At 44.5% G+C, this 26,814-nt stretch overlaps 1 protein-coding gene across 1 annotated transcript in view; it reads right to left on the minus strand.

Moving 5' to 3' along the window:
• The window catches only part of LOC106583742 (R-spondin-2), a 78,269-nt gene that overhangs the window by 6,959 nt on the left and 44,496 nt on the right, over positions 1 to 26,814 (minus strand). Inside the window, exons 4-5 of the mRNA XM_014168289.2 lie at positions 22,211 to 22,354; positions 21,622 to 21,810 (exon numbers count right to left, since the gene is read on the minus strand). Coding sequence (XP_014023764.1) covers positions 21,622 to 21,810; positions 22,211 to 22,354 — 333 coding nt within the window. The remainder of the gene's footprint in view (positions 1 to 21,621; positions 21,811 to 22,210; positions 22,355 to 26,814) is intronic.

Below are 26,814 nucleotides of genomic sequence, written 5' to 3' on the forward strand. Positions count from 1 at the left end.
TGTGGCCGGAGTCCGCACCTTTGGGGGGGGGGGTACTGTCATGCCCTGACCATAGAGAGCCCTTGGTTTTCTATGGTGTAGTAGGTCAGGGCATGACTAGGGGGTGATCTAGTATGTCTAGTTCTATGTTGGTGCTAATATCGTTCCCAATTAGAGGCAGCTGTTTATCGTTGCCTCTGATTGGGGATCATATTTAGGTAGCTATTTCCCCACCTGTGTTTTGTGGGATATTGATTGTTAGTGTGTTTGGGCACTACGTCCTCACGGTTTTTGTAAGTTTTGTTATTTTGTTTTGTTAGTTTCACTTAAATAAATATGTGGAACTATACTCACGCTGCGCCTTGGTCCGATCATTTTCAAGAACGTGACACAGGAGATATGGCACTCTGAGTTGCAGTCCATTCAACTTGTCTAATTGAATCACAATAACATTTTATACAGGGGAGAAAGACGGAGCCAAAATTCCCTTCACCTATCTCCAAATCCAATAACTTTGTTTTGGAGAACCAAATAAACCGGAGAAAATGTATTCTTTACGATGAGTGAGTATTTGAATTATGTAAAAAATAACGTTTTTTTGTTGCATCATTAGGTCAATGTTGTGTTCTTCATGCTGCCAAGAATGGGCTCAGTTCAATGAGGACATTGACAAAAACAGACCTCGATAGAGACAGAAAAGGAAAGGGATGATTATTTAGATACGGACCTGGTGGCTGCCACTGTGGGAGTGTGTACCTGCATGCAAATCTATAATCACTGAGGCCATGACCACTGTGTGTGTGTGTGTGTGTGTGTGTGTGTGTACTGACTGACTGGCGGCATGGCCAAGTGACTTCATCCACCCAGTGCTCGGGCTCCAGCAGGCAATGCACCAATCGAAGGCCTAATCTTATCTGCTCCGCTTGCGGTTGGAGGAAATCGATGGGACCAACCTTGAGAAGGCATTAAGACGAACGGTAAATGGGTTCCTCCTCTGAAGTAAACCCTCTCCTCTCCTTTTTGTTACCTCATCCCGCCAGTAAACGCCGCAATCATCCTGAGACCATCAATTAATATGTTTCTTAAGAGAAGGGAGGTTGAGGGTAGGGGATCAAAACAATTCCGAAGAAGATTCTGGTGGATTTAGTACGGTAAAAGCTGGAATTTTTGGCGGCTCATCTTCTTCATAAACATGCCAAAGCGAAAGCCATTATTTGTGAGGGAAGGAGGGGACTACTGGCGCCAGCGAGATTTGATTTCAGTGGCAGAAATTGGATTAGCAGCCATTAAAGGCCTCCTCACACATACATTTATAATGCCGTGAAGGGGAACGTATCTGTAGCCAGCTCCTCTCACTCACACCGATGAGCTCTACTGTCTGGAATAAGATACACTCCATGGACAATGTGGGGTTGTGGATATGTAAAATGGTAAGGACATATGGTGAGCCAAGGTCTACAGATGTTCACATGAAAAGATATGATCTAAAAGTGACAGAGAGTTTAGAGAGTGAGTAATAGAGAAGAGGGGAAGGAGGAGGAGGATGAAGAAGAAAAGGAAGAAATGTAGTGGGGGCTTTTGAGTGACAGTGTATGAGAGAGAGAAAGGTAGGAAAGAGGGCGAGAGAGGGGAGAGAGACAGAGATGGAGGGAAATTGGGGGAAAAAAAGGGAAATAGTTGAGAACAGGGAAAGATACACCGGTGAAAAAGAGACAGAAAAAAAACACCCTCTTTGTCCAGAGAGGACAATATTTTATGAGAACAAGTCCATCTTGCCAACAGGATGACAAGAGCCTCTCTGCACAGTGTCATTTAGCCTAACAAGATTACTCTGAATCGTACTTTCTCTTCTCACTCTTCTCTTTCTCATTCTCATTCTCTTTCCCCAGTGCTCTGCTTACAATCACCCATCCTGCTTAGCAGGGATGATTTAAAACATATGCATTCCGATTTAAAAAGCTAATGTTGGGATTAGGTGGGTCATTATTTTCTCATCTACGCGATGGAGGCTCTGTCAGGAGATTAAGCAGCAGGTTAGTCCACCGGTCCTGCCTTTGAAGCTCCATTTCGCTGACAATAAGTCAAATCGAAAACCCAACAAGGAGATTAGCGTCTTTTGCAGGGAGAAGCCCCGGCAAATAATGCATGACTGACACAGTGATTAATCTGCCCGATGGGCAATATGGAGTTGGGTTTTTTCTCCTTTGAGCTGCTGAATGACTGTGACAAAGACAATGGAACGATCCCCAGGAACGGTGTCCAGGAATGGTCCGGTATTGAGGAATGGTCCAGTGTTGAGGGAAGGACACTGTCTGACGATGAAACCGTTCAACTTTCAGTCAACGCTCGGTCAGTTTCTGATCTGTCAACACTGAGTATGTATGCTTAGACTTTGCTAATGAGAGAGCTACCTGTAAATATTTGGTCAATATTTGGCTAACCGCTAACACCACACCGCTAACAACCTTAACATAGGCAAGCCAGCAGACCAGGCGTCCAATGTGGAAATCAAAACTGAAACCTCTGCAGAGTCACTCACAACTCTGCTCCCCTGAACGGTACCCCTCTCCGGGTTAAAATCGGCGCTTGCTCACCACCTCTGGCTCTACTTTACGGGTGGTGTCACCACGGCAACGGAAGAGGGCCACGCAGAGTGCAGGCGTGATGACTAGGCTACTGTGTCTGATACGCCTGAAACTCAAATTCATCTGTAGTCTGCTATCACCCCCCCCCCCCCGACTGTCTCACACACACACATCTGGGCCTAAATATATGGAGCTGCTGAAAAGGAGGAATAATTAGCTTTAGTTAACTATAATGAATGGCTAAATGTTGCGTTTCATTTCTGACGGGCAAAATAGCTCTGTCGATGTGTGTGTGTGTGTGTGTGTGTGTGTGTGTGTGTGTGTGTGTGTGTGTGTGTGCGTGCGTGCTTGCATGCATGCGTGCGTATGTGTTCACGTGTTTCAGTGTGTGTGTGGCTCTGCTAGTGTGTGTGCTGGTGCGAGCGGGTGTGTGTAGGTGTGTGTGTGTGAGTGTTAGCGAGCTGTGGATAGCTGTAGCAAACCAGGGGGTGGTGTAAAAGTGGGCCGGGGGTCCAATTATAAGATCAAGGGGACTATGAGTGGAATATTACGCATTTATCATCATGGCTGGAATAATAGGGGAGATGTCAATTACGTTCCACTTCGGTCACATAGCAGAGGAGAGGGTGGGGCTCTCATTCTCATGCTTTCATTGTGGGGCGTCTTCCATTTCCAGATCACAATAAATTATTTGATCTCACTCATTCATTTAATTGAATCTATTTTATGTAAATATTTCCTGCGTCCCTTAGAAAAGGTGCCTTGGGGGGTAGAAACAGAATCATTGATCTTCGTTCCGTCGCACAGTTTACATATCAATTGATAGATGCAGGGTAATTCCCTAATGAAATGAACCGTTTTAAAACGGGGAAACGTGGAGCCGACTTGGTTGCATTCCTGACTCTCCCTTTGTTTGGAGTAGAAGTACAATGATTGCCTCTGCGATTCATTATCTTACGCCATGCCATTAAACAGTAAAAGCTAATAAAAACAGGACTTGGCAGTGCACTTTTACACACTCTGCCTTTGCCTTTTAAAACCAACTGAAGAGAATGAAGAACTCCCACTCCAGAGCACCCCGACTCTCTCCCTCCGTAAAAACCCCACCTACCCAGTCTTAACTGTACACTTTGAAAAGCACGCTCGCTAGCACCGAGAGACAAAACGTACGTAGTCCTGCCAAGGAGGTGACCTCCTCACACCAAGGATTAAACATTGGATGGAACATTTGTTTTTCATTTCAGGGTGGTGAAGATGCATTTCCTGCTGCCTGCTAGGGGGTGTGGAGTGGGCCTGGTGGGCAGCAGAACAGGGAGGGGGCAGGCAATACGTGGTCTGGGTGGTGGGAGCTTCTCTGAATCTCTGGACCCTTTTGTGGGGCCACAAGGAGGAGGGTTCTTCTGCTTACGCTCACGGCGCTGTCTGGAAGACCCTTCCTAACACGCACACGCAAATACATTGTGTAATATATACCGTACTTACACTGTCATGAGCCCTGCTGAGTACGCATGTATTATAATGCACACACACAAGCGTGCACGCACGCACCCACACACGATGGAGTGTATCCTCTTCCAGACAGAGGGGTTCACATTCACTGAAATATCAAGGCTGTGTCAACAGCGCATCATACATACATAAAGAACATCATGTCTGCATTGTGAGGACGCCAAGGGGGCATAAGGGGCGACTCAGAGTCTGTCACACAGGCTGTCTGCTGTCTGGGGCACGTGTGTGTGCTCTCCTCTCCCTGGCCTGCAACAGCCCCTCTGGTCAACCCCCCCCCACCACTTACACACACACACACACACACACACACACACACACACACACACACACACACACACACACACACACACACACACACAACATCCCCCCGTGGCCTGGGGGGCTTGGGGGGGATCAAGGAGGAAATTGTCCGGCATGATTCACTGCTTTACACCTAATTTCTCCACCAAGTCCCTTCATCCCCCTATCCTCCACTTCATCCCCTTCTCCTCTGGGAAAATGAATGGGAGGGGAGGAAATCCCCTCCCCCCCATGTCTGGACACGGAGCACAACTGTCCCGTGAAGAGGAACTAGGCCCTAACGAAGAGGGAGCCATGCTAAATCAGACGGGCTTAGACGCTAAACCAGAGAGAGGGGCTGTGGAAATCATGGCACAGTCCCCGTGCTATAGCGGATGACAAGGGACTCAAGGACATAACCTTGTTTTTTGTGTTTTTATCTTCATGGATTGTTTGGGTAACTCTGGACGGTTTCCACCCCATCTCCTTGCACTCACAAAGCGTGAAAACCCTACAAAAACACTACAAACACGACAAAATTTTTGACTAGACAAAGTCTAATTTGAGCCTTGAAGTCTCAGTCTGTTTGATGTCCTTGCAGAGCTCCTGTTGTGTGTGTTTTCGTTAGAGACCCAGATCAGTCCGTTCTCAGTAGTCCCTGATCCTCACTAAGGCCTGAGCTCTATCAGAAGCCTGTCAAGCGCCAGTCAAGCAGACAGCTGAGTGAAGCTGACAGATCTCACAGATCCCGTATCGTCCAGCTAATAGGCCGCTGCTGTAGTCTTCTCTCCTCTCCTCCCCAGGCACCAGCCGACTCCCTGTCTGTCAATAATACTCCCAATACCCCTCCACTCACTCAAACGCAAACAAGGGGGCTTTCCTGACGTCTTGACATATGGAAAACATTTGACGAGTTTGTTCTTTAGCCTCCTTTGATTACAGCGCAATGTCCATTTCGACGGCCGTTTCAGGGTCTCACCTCGAATAAAGAGAGAGTTGAGTATTTCAGGCAACAACATCCTTCCAGAGAGGTATGACGGTAAGGAGATTTGTATGATGCTCATTGAGTGACTCGTGATTCCAATACCCAGCCTCAAGGCCTATTGGGGCGGGGTTATGATCCCAAAGCCTGACACCAATGAAGCAAACTAGGTGCACTTTACAGGGGATTTAAAACATCAATGATAGGGGATTGGTCAAACTCCCTTTTGAGTAATTCACATAGAAGTCTGACAGGTTGGATGAGCCATGGGAGAATCTATGGTTTCTCAAGATTTCCATTTTGTATATACAAATCAAATCAAATGTTATTTGTCACATGCGCCGAATACAACAGGTATACAACCTTACCGTGAAATGCTTACTTACAAGCCCTTAACCAACAATCCAGTTTTAAGAAAATAAGAGTTAAGAAAATATTTACTAAATAAATGAAAGTAAAAAAAGTAACTCAATTAAATGACAATAACGAGGCTCTTATACAGCTCTTTTCGGTCATAAGAGATGGTAGCAGAAACATTATGTAAAAAATAACACACAAAATAGCACAATTGGTTAGGAGCCTGTAAACGGCAGCCATCCCCTCACCTCAGCCATGTAATAAAACACGTATTACAGTTACAGACAGTCCAAATGGTTGCAGTCTCCTCAGAGCCCATGGTGTATTGCCTTCGTGTGTTGAGCTGAGTACAACCTTTATGAGCGGGCCTCTACTTAAGTGCTCTGCTTCTCCTTCCCTGTATTTGTCTGTGTTCACAAACACTGACGCACGCACGCACGCACGCACGCACGCACGCACGCACGCACGCACGCACGCACGCACACACACACACACACACACACACACACACACACACACACACACACACACACACACACACACACACAGAGCAGCAGCTGGTAGGCCTGTACTTGTTGCTTTGTTGTGTCTGTGTGTCTGTTCCCTGGGTCCAAGCTCCTGGACATGAGTGGGTCAAAAGCCGCAGCCTCTCTCTGTGAATCATCAGGCTCTAATTAAAAGCTGTGATGTCTCTATGAAGACCAGGCCCGCCAGAGATGGATAGAGAGAGGGAGGGGGGAAGAGAGAGATAGAGGGGGGAGTGAGAGAGAGAGAGAAAGAAAGAGGGGAGAGAGTGGGAGGGGGAGAGAGATAGAGGGGGAGTAAGAGAGAGAGAGAGAGAGAACGAGGGGAGAGAGTGGGAGGGGGGAGGTAGAGGGGCTTCTGGTGGCTGAGCCGGTGCAACTGTGCACCAGATGTTCCCAGCCGGCCCCCTTCCCTTCTCCTTACAGCCAGCACACTCAAGGGGGCGGACGCGGGCACGACGATGTTCCCCTAGAAGATGTGCACAACTACCAACACGCTAAAATGTTCTCCTGTGTTGTGTGCACTGCACATTGTCTGTCATTCCGATTGTCTTTGTCATATAGTGCTTGCATGTCTGAAAGATGTGTGTATGTTTGAGTGTAAGAGAGAGAGAAAGAGAGAGAGAGAGGGAGAGAAAGAGAGAGAGAAGACAAGAGTAGGGTAGAGTAGAGTAGATAAACATAAGTTACACTATATCCTTTTCTGCTTGAGGTCTGTTTGTCTGATTGTGTCTGTGTACGTCGGCAAGTGTGTGTGTTTGTGTGTGTGTGTTTGCACGTGTGTGTGTGTGTATATGTGTGTGTGCTAGTACGTGTGTGTGTGTTGGTATGCTATGTGTGGTCTGTGTGTGGTGATGGAAGCGTGTGCGGGACACAGAGAGCTGGAGGTCTGGCAGGCAGAGATGCATCCCGGGCAGGGGCCACACTGGGGCCTTTAGGGCCCTCACAGGGGCCATGGAGAACACATCCCCTCAATGCGAGTCTGTTGAAGCACCGAAGACTCCCTCCGATCTCATCTCTAGATACAGAAACCACTGACAAACCATCAATTCCCTAAAACCTCCAATGAACCCTCAGCAGAGAACCTGGCTTTACAGCAGTAACCATGTCATGGACAATATCACACTGTGACAGTACATTTCTCCCACTTGTGAAACATGTCGATGGGGACTTGAAACGTTTTCCTTCTGCTCTGCTCCCCCTCCAGTGTGCTGCCACTTTGTTTGTTTGTGTACGTCTGTTTTTGATGGGGCTGTTGCTGTTTAGGCATGTGCCGCCTCATTTCCTCCCAGCCAGAACCTCAGACAGGGAGGCTTTCCTGATCTGTGTTATCTCGCACTCTACGCATACTGCCATAGACAGACACACATACTCGCTTACATACACACGGTCAAAAACAGACAGTCAGACATCTGGACGGGCTACTTCGTGACACACAAATCATCTTGATTAAGCCCATTAATAGTCCGTTGTTCCATGGATGTTTCATCATAATAACGTGTCAGATTTCGTCTTAACACGTACCCTAAAACGTCATCGCCTTACGTCCGAAAATCAAGCAATAATTAATATGGTCATCGCCGTTAAAATGAATGAAAGAAATGCCTGGGATTTCCATGGTGTAATGTGACTACATGCGTCTAGCGAGGCCGTTCGGTGAAACGACTAGTTTGTCGGGCCAAAGAGTGGGAGAAAAAAGCCCCACCCCCTCGTTCTTCCTGCTTGGAACCGACCAGATGACAATAACGTGGAGTGTGGAGCCCCAGTGAGCACTAATGCACCCCCTCCTCCTCCCTCCTCCTCCTCCACCCCCCCTGGTCTTTGAAAGGCCTCCACATGTTTATGGCTCATGCCTGTGGTATGACGATGGATTCTCCATATAAAAGCCAGCAAGGATCATGGGGTGTTTCAAATATTGCTCTCCGAAGACAGTCGCTGACAAAATGTCAGCGGCCATATTTATTTTGGTCAGGGAGCAGGGCACTTTGTGGGGAGTTAATCAGAGACTCCCTCTTCCCACCCTCCTTTGAGGAATGCAACCACGGCAGAGAAGGACCGGAGACTACTGGTAATGACTTTCTCCTCCTGTGGAAGATTTAACACCGCGAAAACGCTCGAGAGGCAGAAAAATAAACCCAAAGTTTGGTCAGGGAACCGTCAGTATAAATCAAGTGTTGATTGGCTGTGCGCTTGGATAATCAATTCCCATCCGGTTAGGAGATGCAAGAAATAATTTTAATAAGTGCTTATAGGAAAAGGAATGATCTACGGCAGCGACTGGTGGGGACTGAGGAAGACTGAAAGCAGAACTTGTGTGTTCATTTGTGAATGCGACCGCAGCGTTGGCTATAACTGCCATTGGCTCAGGGCTGCAGGCCAATCCAATGGCAGGTTGATGTCTTTCCTTCTGACCCGTGATCCTCTATCTGAGTCTCAGAAACACGGCAGTAAACACTCTCTAACCTCCCCTACCTCGGCATTATAATATATTTCAAATCTCAAGCGCAGAGGTGAAATGAATGTCACACAGCGCTCAGCGACGGCCTCGTGATCACCGAGAGCTACCTGTTCCTGAATATCCTGACGTCTTAATGAATAATCTTAATGAATCATTTCAGATACATTACATAGTTAATGCATGTCACCGTGTCACCAGCTCTGGAGAACAGCGGTGAATGGTAGATGTCAGAGGGGGACAGAGCTGCCCCTGTGGCCGCGAGGACAGGGTGAGGCGGGAAGCGTCAGGGCGCGGCACTTCTGAAGGCCCCACTTAGTGGCTACCGTGTCGGCCGTGCCGTGCGGGCTAATTAAATGAAGATTAGGCCGTGGCTCTCGCAGTCACAACAGGCTGTCGCGTGGGGCGTGCATAATCACTCTGACAGGCCAGCAGCCAATTAGTGCTCTCCGTCTGCCCTGGGAAAGCACTTGGCGGCTCACATTTATCTGGATTTTCCGTGATATTACCCGGGCCGGAGTTTGCCTGTTAATCATCGGCCCCATTCCGGATTTGCCACGGAATCATCAGGACTCAGGAATCTTCATCTACAAAATCATCTCCTTTTTGTTTCACGAGAGCATTTAAGTGGTTTGGTTGAGTGTGGTGGCAGAGGCATATCACTTGCTGTTTGGTTTGGACGAGGCCTGTCCCATGAACTTCTCTGTGGAGGAAAAGGAGCGCGCTCCATAAGAGAGGAGGTAGCTCTTCAGTAAAAGTCTGTCAGCCTGTGTTCCACAAACTGGCATGATGATGGCAGCAGGAGAGGGAGCGGGGTATGTCTGACAGGCACACAAACATCCAGAAATTTGTTGGGGGATATTGGTTCTCCAAACCAATAAACACGGGCCAGAGTCAGATGCGATCAGAGGATAGCCTTTGCCAGCACATAAATCTCTTGGCTTTCTGACCGTAAACAGGCAAATTCTGTGTGACACAGTACACAGTCACATACACACACACACACACACACACACACACACACACACACACACACACACACACACACACACACACACACACACACACACACACACACACAAGCTCTAGTGTGTGTGTGTGTGTAAGTAAGAACTTGTATGTAAGCATTTCACTGTATGGCTTACACCCGTTGTATTCTGTCATGTGAATCAACTTTGATTTGATTTGACACACACACAAACACATCAAGCGAATCCTGGCTTGAGCGTGTTGGTGTCACGGACGGTGTGTGTTACAGACAGGCGGCCGCGCTTCCTCCCAAACGGATTTGGGGCAGTCCCACTTCTCAGTGCATCGTTTTACAGGAGGACCAAACCGACCGCCACACATGGTACCCAGACGGAGACGTCCAGGAGGTCCACAGAGCTGTGTGTTCCCTACAGAACCACACTGCAGAACCACACTGGGGTAGACAAAATCTACAGACCCACACTTAAGAGTTAGACAGAACCTGGTCCACAGCCCTGCGTGTTCACTTCACAACCACACCGGGTTAGACAGAACCTGGTCCACAGAGGTGGCTGCTGAGCACAAAGCTGCTGCCTATCACTCTCTGTCCGGTTCCATAGCTATTTAACGGCTGACGAATACCTCACAGGCCTTCTAGCTTTCATCTAGCCATGTTACTTTATATGGACACTGAAATACTGAAATACTACTAATACTGAAATACTAATAGTGTATAACAAGTTACATGATACCAATACTTTCAACTTTTTTCCTAGGCTGTGATGATTTCTCTACAGAAAAAAGGTACGGAACACATACAGTATGCATTGTACAGTTGTACAGACATGGGAACACACACACAAGTGGTTTTCCAATGAGAAGCATTTGCTGCCTGGCTAAGGCAAGGCAAGTGCTCGGGGCCTGTTCTGAGAAGTTTAGCTAAGTGTATGATTGATGATAGTGCGATGGAGGGCTTGGCCTCAGATGAGCTCTACAGCAGAGAAGGTTTCTCCTCTTACACACAGGGGAGATCATTAGCCCCCACCACACTGGCCTACTACTGCTGCTCCTCTCCGCTTCCAGCACAGGTACCTAACCCAATGACCATAGATAATCATTATGGGGTCTCTCTTTCTCTAACAGTCTACCTTACACTCTCCCTCTCCACCCTGTCGCCACGGTGCCTGGGAGTCTTGCTCATCTCATGTCTCCGTCTTTCTGTGGCTAGAAATGATCCACTCTGGGCTTACTAATCATTATTTTGCGTAGTTACACAGAAAATGCAAACAAGAGTTACACAAATGTCACGCTTGTCAATGACAACTAGTGACTTTGGAGCCGTCTGTGAATCTGAAAGCGGATTTGCAGAGCAGTAGAAAATTAGCCAATGAGTTTCAATGGTGTGTTTGTGTAAGACCTTACTACTCAGCCTAAATCCAAAAACCAGGGATTACAGAAAGATTAAGTAGGCGTTTTTAGAGCTTAAATATTTTAAGTTGTTTACACAGCATCTAATACTATTAAAATGGAATAACCCATCACTTGGAGGTTAGGAGAAAAGGGGGGGGGGCTGTCTGCAATGAATTTAAGCAGAAAGAGGAAGTTACAGTGTGTGAGAGAGAGAGAGAGGGGGGATAGAGAGAGAGATAGAGGGAGAGAGAGGGAGGTAGAGAGGGAGAGAGAGGGAGGTAGAGAGAGAGTGGGAGAGAAGTAGAGAGAGATAGAGCGAGAGCGCGAGAGCGAGAGATGTATGTGTTACATCTCTGTTTGTAAACCAGAGTCTGATGACAGGATTAATGTTTCTATATTTTTAGGATTGTGGTGAAATCTCCTGAGGGAGAATATTATGGCGTCAATACTGAGCAGCTTAAGACTCCAGAGAGAGAGAGGCCCCATGAGCAGAATTTAGACAGCTGGAGGTGAATAATAAGAACACATACATTGAGTATTGGCAGAGTGAGGTCAAAGGTCAGAGAAAGACGGAACGCTATCAAGCATTGGAACGAGACTTCACTGAATACTTAACCCGTTTAAAAGACCCCAAACAAAGCAAAACCTTAAAGCCAAAATCCTTAATGGTGAAACTGTCACGCCCATTTGCAATATTACAACAAGGAAGAAGTTACTGCAAACAACAAATACTGTCCCCCCCCCCTCCGACATCATTGCAAGAGCACAATATGTACTGCAATTGTTTTGACTATGCTGCGCGACGTCTCTTCAGCTTGGCAACAAAAACAATAACAACGGTGGTGGGGTGGACGTTGCGCTGTTTCCACCTAATGCAGATTTAATCTTTAACTAAATAGATAATTAGTAATCGTAGCCTGGCAATTGAAACAGGACGCCATAACAAACACATGGCTGGCCAGAGCGACTATGTCATTACTGTGGGTCGGGAGAAATAGAAATTGAAGAACACTTTCTAATCTTTTGGCCCGTACATATTGGTTAGAGATTCCTTCTTCCCCAAATGAAAATTTTAAATGTTCCCATTCACAGAACAATCAAACAAAGAGACACTTATACTCTTGGGGAAAGGTCTGATGTGTATTAGTTGGCAGCATAATATGTCACAGCTTGCCACAAGCTAAGGAAAGAAAGTACTTTTTTTGTTGTAATTTCTCCATGTACTGAATTAGATTTCTGAACGTTGACCATTATTACATTTTTTGTATTAGATATATATATATATATATTTCAGTTCTTATTGCTGTTGCTGTTGCTTTCCTAATTGTTGTGTATCACTGTGCTTTGGCAACATTGACCTTGTCATCATGCCATTAAAGCATATTGAAGTTGAAGAGAGAGAGAGAGAGAGAGAGAGAGGAGAGAGAGAGAGAGAGAGAGAGAAGTCAGCGTGTCATTGCAGAGGCCAATGGAACAGCTATTAATAAGGCCCTGTTTATGGCCCTTTCAGCGGACCACCCTGGGGAGAGAGGAGAGGATGGAAGCAACAGAACAGCAGTCTGTCTACCTACCCTGAGGGAGGGAAGAGGTGAGGAGAAGAAGACTGGCACCCAACAGCAGTGGTGGAAAAAGTACCCAACGGTCATACTTGAGTAAAAGTAAAGATACCTTAATAGAAAATGACTCAAGTAAAAGTGAAATTCACCAAGTTAAAAACAACTTGAGTAAGTCTAAAAGTACTTGATTTTAAATATACTTAAGTATCAAAAGTAAATGTAATTGCTAAAATATACTTAAATATCAAAAGTAAAAGTATAAATAATAAAAAATTCCTTATATTAAGCAAACCAAATGCCACAATTTTCGTGATTTTTTTTAATGTGAATCCAGGACACTGAAATGAGTATGATAAGTTATCTTTGGTAGGGTTACATAAGACACAGTGTTACAGGAGGATGTCACATCTACCCCTGAGTCCAGGTTACAGAGACGCCATGCTAGCTGAGTCAGAATATACCCACTCATATCAACGTGGATAACTGGCTAATATTTGGTTGACGTTGATCAATGAGATTACAACCTATATTCACCCACTCAAAAAGACAAAAGTTAGTTGAATTTCCTATGTCGTATCACTATGATTTCAACCATCTATAAAAGCACAACCAAATTCCAATTACATTTTTTTTTTATTAAAATAAATTAAAAATCACCCAATGTTTATCACAGTGCTTTCAATCACTTTAAAAGCATGGCAAGGTTCAAATAGGAATACAATGTCAGATATTATGTTTATTTATACAACAACTTAATGTGTAACCACAGTGCTTCATCTAATAGCATAACCAAATGACCTGGATTGCAGATTCTGCACAGATTATTACAGTGATTGTGAAGATCTCACAAACCTGCGACAACCTATTCATGCTATCTTGAACATGCACACTTCACATGAACACATATGACGACATGTATAGTTACAGTAACCTCAAAATGTGACCATGGATGTGTTACTACTTCTGAGGTTGAATGTTACATTAGTTTGTACGATAGCCTTAACTTTAGGCTATTTACTGTAAAAGTAATATTGAATTGTGTTTGGTTGACAACGCAACAAATGATCTACGTTTAAAAGAGCCGTATCTACAGTACTGCTGGAATAGTTCCATCTGAGCCTCTGGCTTAATCCCATTCTTCAACTTTTATTTTTGGTTGAGTTGGAGACGTGAATCCAACATGTCATTTGTTATTAATTGTCGACAAGTTAATAGGCAATTTATTTTACTTCAAAAGTGATATTGAATTGTTTGGTTGTCAACGCAACCAAATATCAACATTTGAAGGAGAGTTATTTTCTGTTTGGATAGTTCCATCTGTGCACTGACTTAGTCTGGCTTTAATTCCAGTTTGTCTACAAATGAATAATTGTGATGTTGGATTCACGTCTCCATCTCAACAACAAAAACATCTAAGTTAAAGAATAAGTTATAGGACTAAATCAAATCAAATCCAACTTTAAATGCACTTTAATCAAATGAAGTTTGATTTTATACAGTCCTATTCTTTTGGTAAACAAACATACATACTGTACTCAGCCAGACGCGACACTACAGGTTTCTTCATGGTTCCCAAACCAAAAACAGATTTAATGCGTTGATCAGGTATGTATAGAGCCATGTCATCGTGGGATGCTCTGTCACCAGAGGTTACTCATGCAAAATGTAAGTTTAGCTTTAAATAACAGATTAAAAAAAGAATATTGTATCACAGCACCTCCTTTTTCTAAAGCTCTAATTTAACTGGACTGGGTATAAGAATATGTATATGTGAATAGTGTGTAAATAGTATGTTTGTTGTCTCTTGGTGTCGTAGCAAAGCAGGGCTGTGCTTGGTTAAAATCCTGGTTGGGAGACCAAAGGGTAGCTGCAGATAGATCAATTCTCCATAAGAGGTGCTGCTGAGCCTATTGTTTTTTCTGATACTGGATATAACGTTGAAGATGTTGTTTTAATGGTACAAATTCAACATATTTTATACAAGCTTTGTCTATGTTGAAATGTGGTTACTATGATCACATAATCCTGTGGTTGAAGTTTCACCCTCAAGACAACAGTTTACTTTGATGACTTTTTTCAAATCCAATGTATACTGCTCAAAAAAATAAAGGGAACACTAAAATAACACATCCTAGATCTGAATGAATGAAATAATCTTACTAAATACTTTTTTCTTTACATAGTTGAATGTGCTGACAACAAAATCACACAAAAATAATCAATGGAAATCCAATGTATCAACCCATGGAGGTCTGGATTTGGAGTCACACTCAAAATTAAAGTGGAAAACCACACTACAGGCTGATCCTACTTTGATGTAATGTCCTTAAAACAAGTCAAAATGAGGCTCAGTAGTGTGTGTGGCCTCCACGTGCCTGTATGACCTCCCTACAATGCCTGGGCATGCTCCTGATGAGGTGGCGGATGGTCTCCTGAGGGATCTCCTCCCAGACCTGGACTAAAGCATCCGCCAACTTCTGGACAGTCTGTGGTGCAACGTGGCGTTGGTGGATGGAGCGAGACATGATGTCCCAGATGTGCTCAATTGGATTCAGGTCTGGGGAACGGGCGGGCCAGTCCATAGCATCAATGCCTTCCTCTTGCAGGAACTGCTGACACACTCCAGCCACATGAGGTCTAGCATTGTCTTGCATTAGAAGGAACCCAGGGCCAACCGCACCAGCATTTGGTCTCACAAGGGGTCTGAGGATCTCATCTCGGTACCTAATGGCAGTCAGGCTACCTCTGGCGAGCACATGGCCCCTCAAAGAAATGCCACCCCACACCATGACTGAACCACCGCCAAACCGGTCATGCTGGAGGATGTTGCAAGCAGCAGAACGTTCTCCACGGCGTCTCCAGACTCTGTCACGTCTGTCACGTGCTCAGTGTGATCCTGCTTTCATCTGTGAAGAGCACAGGGCGCCAGTGGCGAATTTGCCAATCTTGGTGTTCTCTGGCAAATGCCAAACGTCCTGCACGGTGTTGGGCTGTAAGCACAACCCCCACCTGTGGACGTCGGGCCCTCATACCACCCTCATGGAGTCTGTTTCTGACCGTTTGAGCAGACACATGCACATTTGTGGCCTGCTGGAGGTCATTTTGCAGGGCTCTGGCAGTGCTCCTCCTGCTCCTCCTTGCACAAAGGCGGAGGTAGCGGTCCTGCTGCTGGGTTGTTGCCCTCCTACGGCCTCCTCCACGTCTCCTGATGTACTGGCCTGTCTCCTGGTAGCGCCTCCATGCTCTGGACACTACGCTGACAGACACAGCAAACCTTCTTGCCACAGCTCGCATTGATGTGCCATCCTGGATGATCTGCACTACCTGAGCCACTTGTGTGGGTTGTAGACTCCGTCTCATGCTACCACTAGAGTGAAAGCACCGCCAGCATTCAAAAGTGACCAAAACATCAGCCAGGAAGGATAGGAACTGAGAGGTGGTCTGTGGTCCCCACCTGCAGAACCACTCCTTTATTGGGGGTGTCTTGCTAATTGCCTATAATTTCCACCTGTTGTCTATTCCATTTGCACAACAGCATGTTACATTTATTGTCAATCAGTGTTGCTTCCTAAGTGGACAGTTTGAGTTCACAGAAGTGTGATTGACTTGGAGTTACATTGTGTTGTTTAAGTGTTCCCTTTATTTTTTTGGTCAGTCATGGTGTGGGGTGGCATTTCTTTGGGGGGCCGCACAGCCCTCCATGTGCTCGCCAGAGGTACCCTGACTGCCATTAGGTACCAAGATGAGATCCTCAGACCCCTTGTGAGACCAAATGCTGGTGCGGTTGGCCCTGGGTTCCTCCTAATGCAAGACAATGCTAGACCTCATGTGGCTGGAGTGTGTCAGCAGTTCCTGCAAGAGGAACGCAATGATGCTATGGACCGGCCCGCCCGTTCCCCAGACCTGAATCCAATTGAGCACATCTGGGACATCATGTCTCGCTCCATCCACCAACGCCACGTTGCACCACAGACTGTCCAGGAGTTGGCGGATGCTTTAGTCCAGGTCTGGGAGGAGATCCCTCAGGAGACCATCCGCCACCTCATCAGGAGCATGCCCAGGCGTTGTAGGGAGGTCATACAGGCACATGGAGGCCACACACACTACTGAGCCTCATTTTGACTTGTTTTAAGGACATTACATCAAAGTAGGATCAGCCTGTAGTGTGTTTTTCCACTTTAATTTTGAGTGTGACTCCAAATCCAGACCTCCATGGGTTGATAAATTGGATTTCCATGGATTATTTTTGTGTAATTTTGTTGTCAGCACATTCAACTATGTAAAGAAAAAAGTATTTAATAAGATTATTTCTTTCATTCAGATCTAGGATGTGTTGTTTAAGTGTTCCCTTTATTTTTTTGAGCAGTATATATATATACACACACAGTTGAAGTCGGAAGTTTACATACACCTTAGCCAAATACATTTAAACTCAGTTTTTCACAATTCCTGACATTTAATCCAAGTAAAAATTCCCTGTCTTTAGGTCAGTTAGGATCACCACTTTATTTTAATAATGTGAAATATCAGAATAATAGTAGAGAGAATGATTTATTCCAGCTTTTATTTCTTTCATCACATTCCCAGTGGGTCAGACGTTTACATACACTCAATTAGTATTTGGTAGCATTGCCTTTAAATTGTTTAACTTAGGTTAAATGTTTCGGGTAGCCTTCTACAAGCTTCACACAGTAAGTTGGGTGAATTTTCACCCATTCCTCCTGACAGAGCTGGTGTAACTGAGTCAGGTTTGTAGGCCTCCTTGCTTACACATGCTTTTTCAGTTCTTCCCACACATTTTCAATAGGGTTGAGGTCAGGGCTTTGGGATGGCCACTCCAAAACCTTGACTTTGTTGTCCTTAAGCCATTTTGCCACAACTTTGGAAGTATGCTTGGGGTGATTGTCCATGTGGAAGACCCATTTGCGACCAAGCTTTAACTTCCTGACTGATGTCTTGAGATGTTGCTTCAATATATCCACATAATTTTCCTACCTCATGATGCCATCTATTTTGGGAAGTGCACCAGTCTCTCCTGCAGCAAAGCACCCCCACAACAATGTGCTGCCACCCCCATGCTTCACGGTTGGGATGGTGTTCTTCGGCTTGCAAGCCTCCCCCTTTTTCCTCCAAACATAACGATGGTCATTATGGCCAAACAGTTCTATTTTTGTTTCATCAGACCAGAGGACATTTTTCCAAAAAGTACCATCTTTATTCCCATGTGCAGTTGCAAACCGTAGTCTGTTTTGTTAAAGGCGGTTTTGGAACAGTGGCTTCTTCCTTGCTGAGCGGCCTTTCAGGTTATGTCGATATAGGGCTCGTTTTACTGTGGATATAGATACTTTTGTACCTGTTTCCTCCAGCATCTTCACAAGGTCCTTTGCTGTTGTTCTGGGATTGATTTGCACTTTTCGCACCAAAGAACGTTCATCTCTAGAAGAGACAGAACGCATCTCCTTCCTGAGCGGTATGATGGCTGCGTGGTCCCATGGTGTTTATACTTGTGTACTATTGTTTGTACAGACGAACGTGATACCTTCAGACATTTTGAAATTGCTCCCAAGGATGAACCAGACTTGTGGAGGTCTACAATGTTTTTTCTGAGGTCTTGGCTGATTTCTTTTGATTTTCCCATTTTCCCAAAAGACAAGGTGAGCGCTACCATTAGTCCTGTGTCATGTCAACAGTAAAGCATTCATGTGTGGGGTTGCTTCTCAGCCAAGGGAATGGGCTCACTCACAATTTTGCCTAAGAACACAGCCATGAATAAAGAATGGTACCAACACATCCTCTGAGAGCAACTTCTCCCAACCATCCAGGAACAGTTTGGTGACGAACAATGCCTTTTCAGCATGATGGAGCACCTTGCCATAAGGCAAAAGTGATAACTAAGTGGCTCGGGGAACAAACATCGATATTTTGGGTCCATGGCCAGGAAACTCCCCAGACCTTAATCCCATTGAGAACTTGTGGTCAATCCTCAAGAGGCAGGTAGACATACAAAAACCCACAAATTCTGACAAACTCCAAGCATTGATTATGCAAGAATGGACTGCCATCAGTCATGATGTGGCCCAGAAATTAATTGACAGCATGCCAGGGCAGATTGCAGAGGTCTTGAAAAAGAAGGGTCAACACTGCAAATATTGACTCTTTGCATCAACTTCATGTAATTGTAAGTGCCTTTGACACTTATGAAATGCTTGTAATTATACTTCAGTATTCCATAGTAACATCTGACAAAAATATCTAAAGACACTGAAGCAGCAAACTTTGTGGAAATTAATATTTGTGTCATTCTCAATACTTTTGGCCACGACTGTATATATATTTCTTGTCTCATTTTAATCCATAGAAATCTAACCCAATATGTATCCCAAATACTGGTGTTCAGTGGGAAGAAATTACATGCACCCTAAATTATATTTTCTTAACCCAGCCTTTCTTCCATCACTCTGGATTCTATTCTAGTTCACACTCTAACTGATTTTCGCTTTGGGTTGTATTGTTGTAAAGGTATATTTAGAAGACAAAAACATACATTGTGGTTATAGCCTGGGAATAATCCTATTTACATCTTGAGATGTAATTTGTTATATTGCGGAGCAAAGACATGGTGTATTAGATAGCATTGGAGGGCCTTACTGCCCAAAGTCCCTGGAATCTGTTGTAATTTAAAAGGTCAACTCGAAGGTATTTAATAATGAACCCGGGCGTAATGAGGCCTTTCCATGAACCTCTTGATCTTCATCCACCGGCTTGGACCACTTCCTGGTCACCTGCACACCAAAGGGAAAGACAGACATTCCTCCCATTGGATTACTCTTCATTATCACTTATGGGAAGTGATTATTTTACAATGTCAGTTGGTCTGGAACTGGGACTGGGTCCATGCTGCCTGCCTGAAAGGATCCCTGAGTATTTCTTCTTCTTTTCTTTCTTGGCATTCCCTTATCCCGCTCGACTTAAATGGCTTCCATTTTACATAGTATTTATTTAAACAGCTTGACATGGACGAGTCTTTCGTTTCACAGGCTTAGTTTTGGGGGATAGGATTTTTCACTACCACTTGAGCGGCGTGAGGGTCGGGGAGTTAACAGTTCCCTTTAAGTACAAAACTCAACTTTATGATACGAGCCACCTCTGCCATTCTTGTAACCAAAAAGAGCACACAGCAACGACTACAGACAACTTTAACTACACATCTAAATTGAAGCCATGGACCATTCCCAGAAACATTGAATGGGGTGAAGACACTAATAGATGACCGTATCAACCATGAGACAGGAGTGATAAGCGAGGTCGACGTTAGAGGCCCCCACACTTGGTTTCTACAGGCTAGCAGAAAAATAGCTTGTTATGCATTCAATTGAGACTTTTCACAATAACTCCCCATCACTGACCTCATACTAGATAATTGATGCCAGTAACACAGGCCCAACAATGCCAGGTTTTAATTAAAGAAGACCATAAAATACTTTGGAAAAGGTCAAGCAAGCAGTGCTAAATTAGGGGGAGGGAAATTCCTAAAGAAAAAAAACAGGACAGGGGATAGAAACACATAATCACCCCACTGGGCACACACTATTTGAATCAATGTTGTTTATACATCATTTCAATGTTTCCACGTCAGTTTCACTGGGCACAGATGTTAATTCAACGTATTTTCAACGTTGGTTCCACGCACATGGCCCAGCTAGAGTCAAGAAACTGCCCAGTGGGACAGTTTCCAAGCCAGAAAGCACTGCCTGCCTCAATATTGCTGCAATAGGAGAGACAATCATGGTTTATTTCATGTTTATTTACGCTCTCACCACCTCACTAAATGGTACTCGGATTTAACATGCAATACCAAAAATGGAGGAAAATCCTGGAGAGAGTAGGATATTTTCCAGCTTTTTTTAAACAATGTTCTTTTTCATCATTTTTCGGAAGGCTTGAACCCAATTTGCCATTCTGCCACTATAACTCCTATATCTCCATGTTTTGCCTAAGGAAGTGTATGCACAGCACATCCTAATCCGAAATCACATTGACTGAGTTAGGGACATATTTGAGTTAGGGACAACTTTTCTGTCATCAACTCGTCAATAAGCACACTTGAATGAGGCCATCGCTCTAAATGGTGTGTTTGGATCATCTGTGAAGAACTGAATAACTTCAGGAAAAATATTTTCCTAGCTGTATTTACACAAAAAATATTTCCAGATCTGACTTCTCATTTAATGGTCGACGTACATGCTGTGCGTACCGCAAATAACTTTCAAATGGACGGGAGGAAACAGAGAGTGCCATTGAGGAAACCTGCAGTTCATACTTTGAAGAATTCCACAGAAGAGAGAGAGAGAGAGAGAGAAAAATATATATACCCAGAAAAACCTGGTGAGCTGGCTTGAATGGGGCGGCCATGGAAAAATACTGATACTTCATGCATGAAAACACCACTGTGCACCTAAAAACCAAAAGGTAAAAAAAAAAAAGGCAGAACGTGGTGGGTTTGTGTTTGAGGGACACGCAGGGTTAATGTGGGCTAGAGCAGCAGACATACCTGGTGGGACTCTGAGACCAGAAAGGGGAAATGGTTTCTCCCAAGAGGGAGTTCTGGCCCCTTACCCTAGATACAAGTCTCTAAAACACAGGTGTCAAACTCATTCCACGGAGGGCCGAGTGTCTGCAGGTTTTCGCTCCTCCCTTGTACTTGATTGATGAATTAAGGTCACTAATTAGTAAAGAACTCCCCATACCTGGTTATCTAGGCCTTAATTGAAAGGAAAAAAACTAAAACCTGCAGACACTAGGCCCTCCATGAAATGAGTTTGACACCGCTGCTCTAAAGCACTATAATCCTTGAGGAGAGGCTAGACTTGCACATGACAGACACACCACAGACCAAAAACACCCTAAAGATAGAGATGGATGACACAGACGCGCACACACACACACACACACACACACACACATTATCCATCTACCCACCCAAACAGCTGTCTGCCAATATGGCATTACGTCTTACCTCTCCTGCAGTGCCTAATGGCCATTTTGCATCTCTTGGACTCGGCGATGGTGGGGCAGGGTATAGTGTCCTTGGGCGGCTTCTTCACGATGTGCCGCGTCCGGGTCTCCAGACCCCACTTGAAGCCGCAGGTTTTGTTTCTCCTGGTGCAAGACCCCCACTCGCTCCACTGGCCCACCTCACAGCCTTCTGTGTGGGGAGAGACATGAGTCATTAAAGGGTAGCGCCAGGGAGACTCGATAGAGGGTCCAAATCAAGGTTTACTACAGTACATAGTGAAAAGACTCGGATGGCCATAACCTCTTGGTGTGTGGTCCTTTCCATCCTTCTACTGTTTCATTCAAAAACATATACAAGAGGTTAGATTGGTTAAAGACTGTTGGGTAAAGTCAATCAGTTCTAGGAGATCCTGCCTCAATGTGATCCACATTGTCGACTTTCCACATTTCAAACACAGTATGAATTACTCCAAAAAGACACCCTATTCCCTATATAGTGCACTACTTTGAACCAGAGCCCAGTAGCGCACCACATAGAGAATACGGAGCTATTTCAGACACACATATGTCTTTGCTGTTTCCCGTCTTACCTCCACACTCCATGGTGTCCTCCAGGGGCGCAAAGCCCTCTGGGCACTTCTCGGAGCAGCGCCCTTTGTGCAGGTAAAACCCTGCCTTGCACTTGGTGCAGAAGTCTTTACTGAAGCAGGACTCACAGTTATCTATCCTGCACCCTGTGGGAGGAAGAGGAGACGAGATGAGAGGCGACGCGGGGAGAGGAGGGGAAGTGAAGAGAGGAGAGGTCTCGGCAAGGCCAGGGCTAGGCAGCGGTACAGTACAGTTTACACTCATACCATCTGGAGTTGATAGAAGACTAAGGGGGTTTGGGGAAGGAGATGGAGTTCTTGAAAGGATTACCGCCCCCCTCCAAAAGAAAGCCTCTGTGTTGATGTCCTGTGAATCATATAATCATATATCTCCAGGGCTGTGCTGTATTTCAGCACACTCGGTTTTCAGTGTGAGCGGGTGAAGAGTGCGAACTGTGAAATAACAACAGCAAAGTTAGTGAAACATTACCTCACTGTGACCCCTTTCAACACAGGCAAGAAAACAGACCACTAGCCTGACATCCAACAGTCTGGAGACAACACAGAGGTCTGGGCCTGGTTCTCATGTCCTAGCCATGAATGGGTTTGAGGGATTCCATTTTGTTTTGGTGGGGGGGGGATTCTATTTTGTTTTGGTTTTCAATATATTTTTTAAGAAAGTTAGTGTTACCCATGCCTCCAATTTATGTTTGATATGGCTTATTCTAAGCTTCGTGCTATCAGACATTGCATCATTGATGGGGGTAAGAATGAACTTTTTGTGATTAGGAAGCTGGCATACAGCTGCGATAGAATCCTCGGTTTTGTGTTAGTTTGGGTTGGGGAACAAAAACATTGCGAGCCCCTGCCAAACTAACTAACCAACGCTGATGTCGTTGGTGAGAAACACAACGCCACACTTATCGTCCCACGCCCCACCCTGCCGGGCTGAAACACAGCACTGTGCGGCGAGGGCGACGTGTCATCAAGCCTTTTACTCTGCAAATAGCACGTTCAGGCAGGGGCCCAAATTACACGAGCCGCACCGACGGGGCGACGCGCTGGGCTGCATGATTAAAAGGAAGCCCTCACACGAGCTGTCTAATTGATGACACTCCTCAGAATCCTTAAGTCGCCTGATTGGTTGGCTAACCCCAATCTATATTAGAGGAGGCTGGTGGGAGGACCTATAGGAGGATGGGCTAATTGTAATGGCTGGAATGGAATAAATGGAACGTATCAAGCATATCAAACATATAGAAACCACATGTTTGACTTTGTTCCATTAATTCCATTTCAGCCATGTCAATGAGCCCATCCTCCTATAGCTCCTCCCACCAGGCTCCACTGACCTATAGGCTAGCCATCTAGCAGCAGTCATCTCTATCACTCGCTCAACTAGGCTTTCTCAGGTATGGTGGTGACATCTGTTCTTCTCTGTGTCTCCCGGAGAGTCACCATGTGTGCATGTGATTGTGTGTTGAAGTAATTATCCACATGTAACAGATACAGAGTACAAGGCCCAAGACTCTTTTATCTAGGACCCTATTGCGGGCCCAGAGAAGGTTCTCACAATCACGCCCCTTAATTACACCATCTCCAGCTAACCATCAGGCCTCCTCTGCTCACTCTGCATTCCTCCGCAACGACGGAGGTCCCTCCCCTTTTCACTTTGAACCCCTAAGTATGGCCTCTACCCACTCACTCTGTCTCTCACGCTTTTCCAATCCTGACCAGTCTAAACAAACCTGCCGCAAACACACACATATACACACAAACGTACACACACAAACGTACACACAGACACACACATATAATGGAAACACACACACACACACACACACACACACACACACACACACACACACACACACACACACACACACACACACACACACACACACACACACACACACACACACACACACACACCTCTCTCTCTCTCTCTCTCTCTCTCTCAAATCAAAGTTGGTTGGGGACACACCCATCGTCCTGTCCCCCCTGTTGCCTACCTTATGAAAAGATGACAGGATGACAAGATGTTTGAATACCAGCCTCCACACTGTTCTTGATTCTTTACCTAGATACAGTATCTATTGGCTCTCTGGCTGGTCATTGGCATAATGCTTGATTATCACCCTCATCAAAGTTTAATGAATGATGTTCCTGACGCGATATGTATAGGTCTACTGTAGGCCTATATCCAGAGGTTCAACGGATATATATATATACAGATGAAGTTGGAAGTTTACATACACCTTTGCCAAATACATTTAAACTCACAATTCCTGACATTTAATCCTAGTAAAAATCCCCTGTCTTAGGTCAGTTAGGATAACCACTTTATTTTAAGAATGTGAAATGTCAGAATAATAGTAGAGAGAATGATTTATTTCAGATTTGATTTCTTTCATCACATTCCCTGTGGGTCAGAAGTTTACATACACTCAATTAGTATTTGGTAGCATTGCCTTTAAATTGTTTAACTTGGGTCAAACGTTTCAGGTAGCCTTCCACAAGCTTCCCACAATAAGTTGGGTGAATTGTCCCCATGTGCAGTTGCAAACGGTTTTGGAGCAGTGGCTTCTTCCTCGCTGAGCGGCCTTTCAGGTTATGTCGATATAGGACTCGTTTTACTGTGGATATATTTTGTGCCTGTTTCCTCCAGCATCTTCACAAGGTTCTTTGCTGTTGTTCTGGGATTGATTTGCACTTTTCGCACCAAAGTACGTTCATCTCTAGGAGACAGAACGCGACTCCTTCCTGAGCAGTATGATGGTTGCGTGGTCCCATGGGGTTTATACTTGCGTACTATTGCTTGTACAGATGAACGTGGCACCTTCAGGTGTTTGGAAATTGCTCCCAAGGATGAACCAGACTTGTGGAGGTCTACAATGTTTTTTTTGAGGTCTTGGCTGATTACTTCTGATTTTCCCATGATGTCAAGCAAAGAGGCAGTGAGTTTGAAGGTAGGCCTTGAAATACATCCAGAGGTACACCTCCAATTGACTCAAATGATGTCAATTAGCCTATCAGAAGCTTCTAAAGCCATGACATCATTTTCTGGAATTTTCCAAGCTGTTTAAAGGCACAGTCAACTTAGTGTTTGTAAACTTCTGACCCACTGGAATTGTGATACAATGAATTATAAGTGAAATAATCTGTCTGTAAACAATTGTTGTAAACATTACTTGTGTCATGCACAAAGTAGATGTCCTAACCGACTTGCCAAACTATTAGTTTGTTAACAAGAAATGTGTGAAGTGGTTGAAAAATGAGTTTTAATGACTCCAACCTAAATGTATGTAAACTTCCGACTTTAACTATATATATATATATATATATATATATATATATATATATATATATATATATATATATATATATATATATATATATATATATATATATATATATATGTGTGTATGTATGTGTGTATGTATCCATGTGTATATGTATGTATATATGTACTGTATGTATACATAATATATTTGTCATGTGAATGCTGTATATAAAAGTACCATGTCTGTAGTATGTAAAATGTAATATATAAAATGTATGTTCGTGAAGAAAAAAGCTGGAAAAGAAGTTACAAAAAAATAAGTTTCATCTTTGGGACATGAATAAAACCAGCTACAGCCTAAGTGATCTAATGGTAAAAGCGCAGTGCAACCTAGGGCAATATAATGGCATTTAATATACGCTTTTATCCAAAGGAAAAGAGAGAAACTCTCTCGGAGGTGACAACCATATGTGACAACCAGCTGGGATTTGCAGAAACGGGATGTTGGGGTAGGAACAGTGTAAATTCAGTGCTACTGGAACGGATGTGCGGATGTGGTACATGCAACAGACACTCTCAGATTCAAGAGGTGGTCTGAGGCAGCCTGTAAGACCTCACTGCACTCCTGGGTCGTCTTCATTAGGGCACACTGTAGGGCAATTCCACGGTAACAGAGTGATGCTGAGACTCAGATTTTTTACTTTAAAATGCATATCCAACAAAAACCAATGACTGCAAAGTTAAAACAGACAATACAACTCTATGCACAAGGACTACTTTTAGCAATTTCCACTGAACATTTTACAAAAACACATTTACATGAAGAACAGTGCTGATGCAAAGTTTGGTAACAGAATGACGCCACAAACAGCACAAACCGTCATTCTGTGTGTTTAACTTTGCAATCATTGGTTTGTGTTGGATATCCTGTACATTTTAAAGTGAAAAATCTGAGTCTCAGCATCACTCCGTTACAGTGGAATTGCCCTACACTGGATAAGTACAAATAGTTTTATTCCGTTTGGTACCAATTGAAGACTACCTAGATAGAACAAAACAAACTAAACATGGAAGGCAGCCAACATTTACGATTGAGACATTTCTGCCATCTCACTATCTCATCCCTGGTCCAACATATCACACACACACGTGCTTATCTCTTGCTTGATAAACACACTGGGCCAATAGAGTTACGCAGTGCTGTAGAGATTTTGGCATGGAATGAGTGAAACGGGAGGTAAGGCAGAGGCCCACACAAATGCAGGATGCGCTCGCTCTCCTCTCCCTCCTCCCTACTTTTTTTTTTTTTTTTAGCTCTCATCCC

Source organism: Salmo salar, chromosome ssa02 (genome assembly GCF_905237065.1).
Source record: "Salmo salar chromosome ssa02, Ssal_v3.1, whole genome shotgun sequence".
NCBI classification, from domain to species: domain Eukaryota; kingdom Metazoa; phylum Chordata; class Actinopteri; order Salmoniformes; family Salmonidae; genus Salmo; species Salmo salar.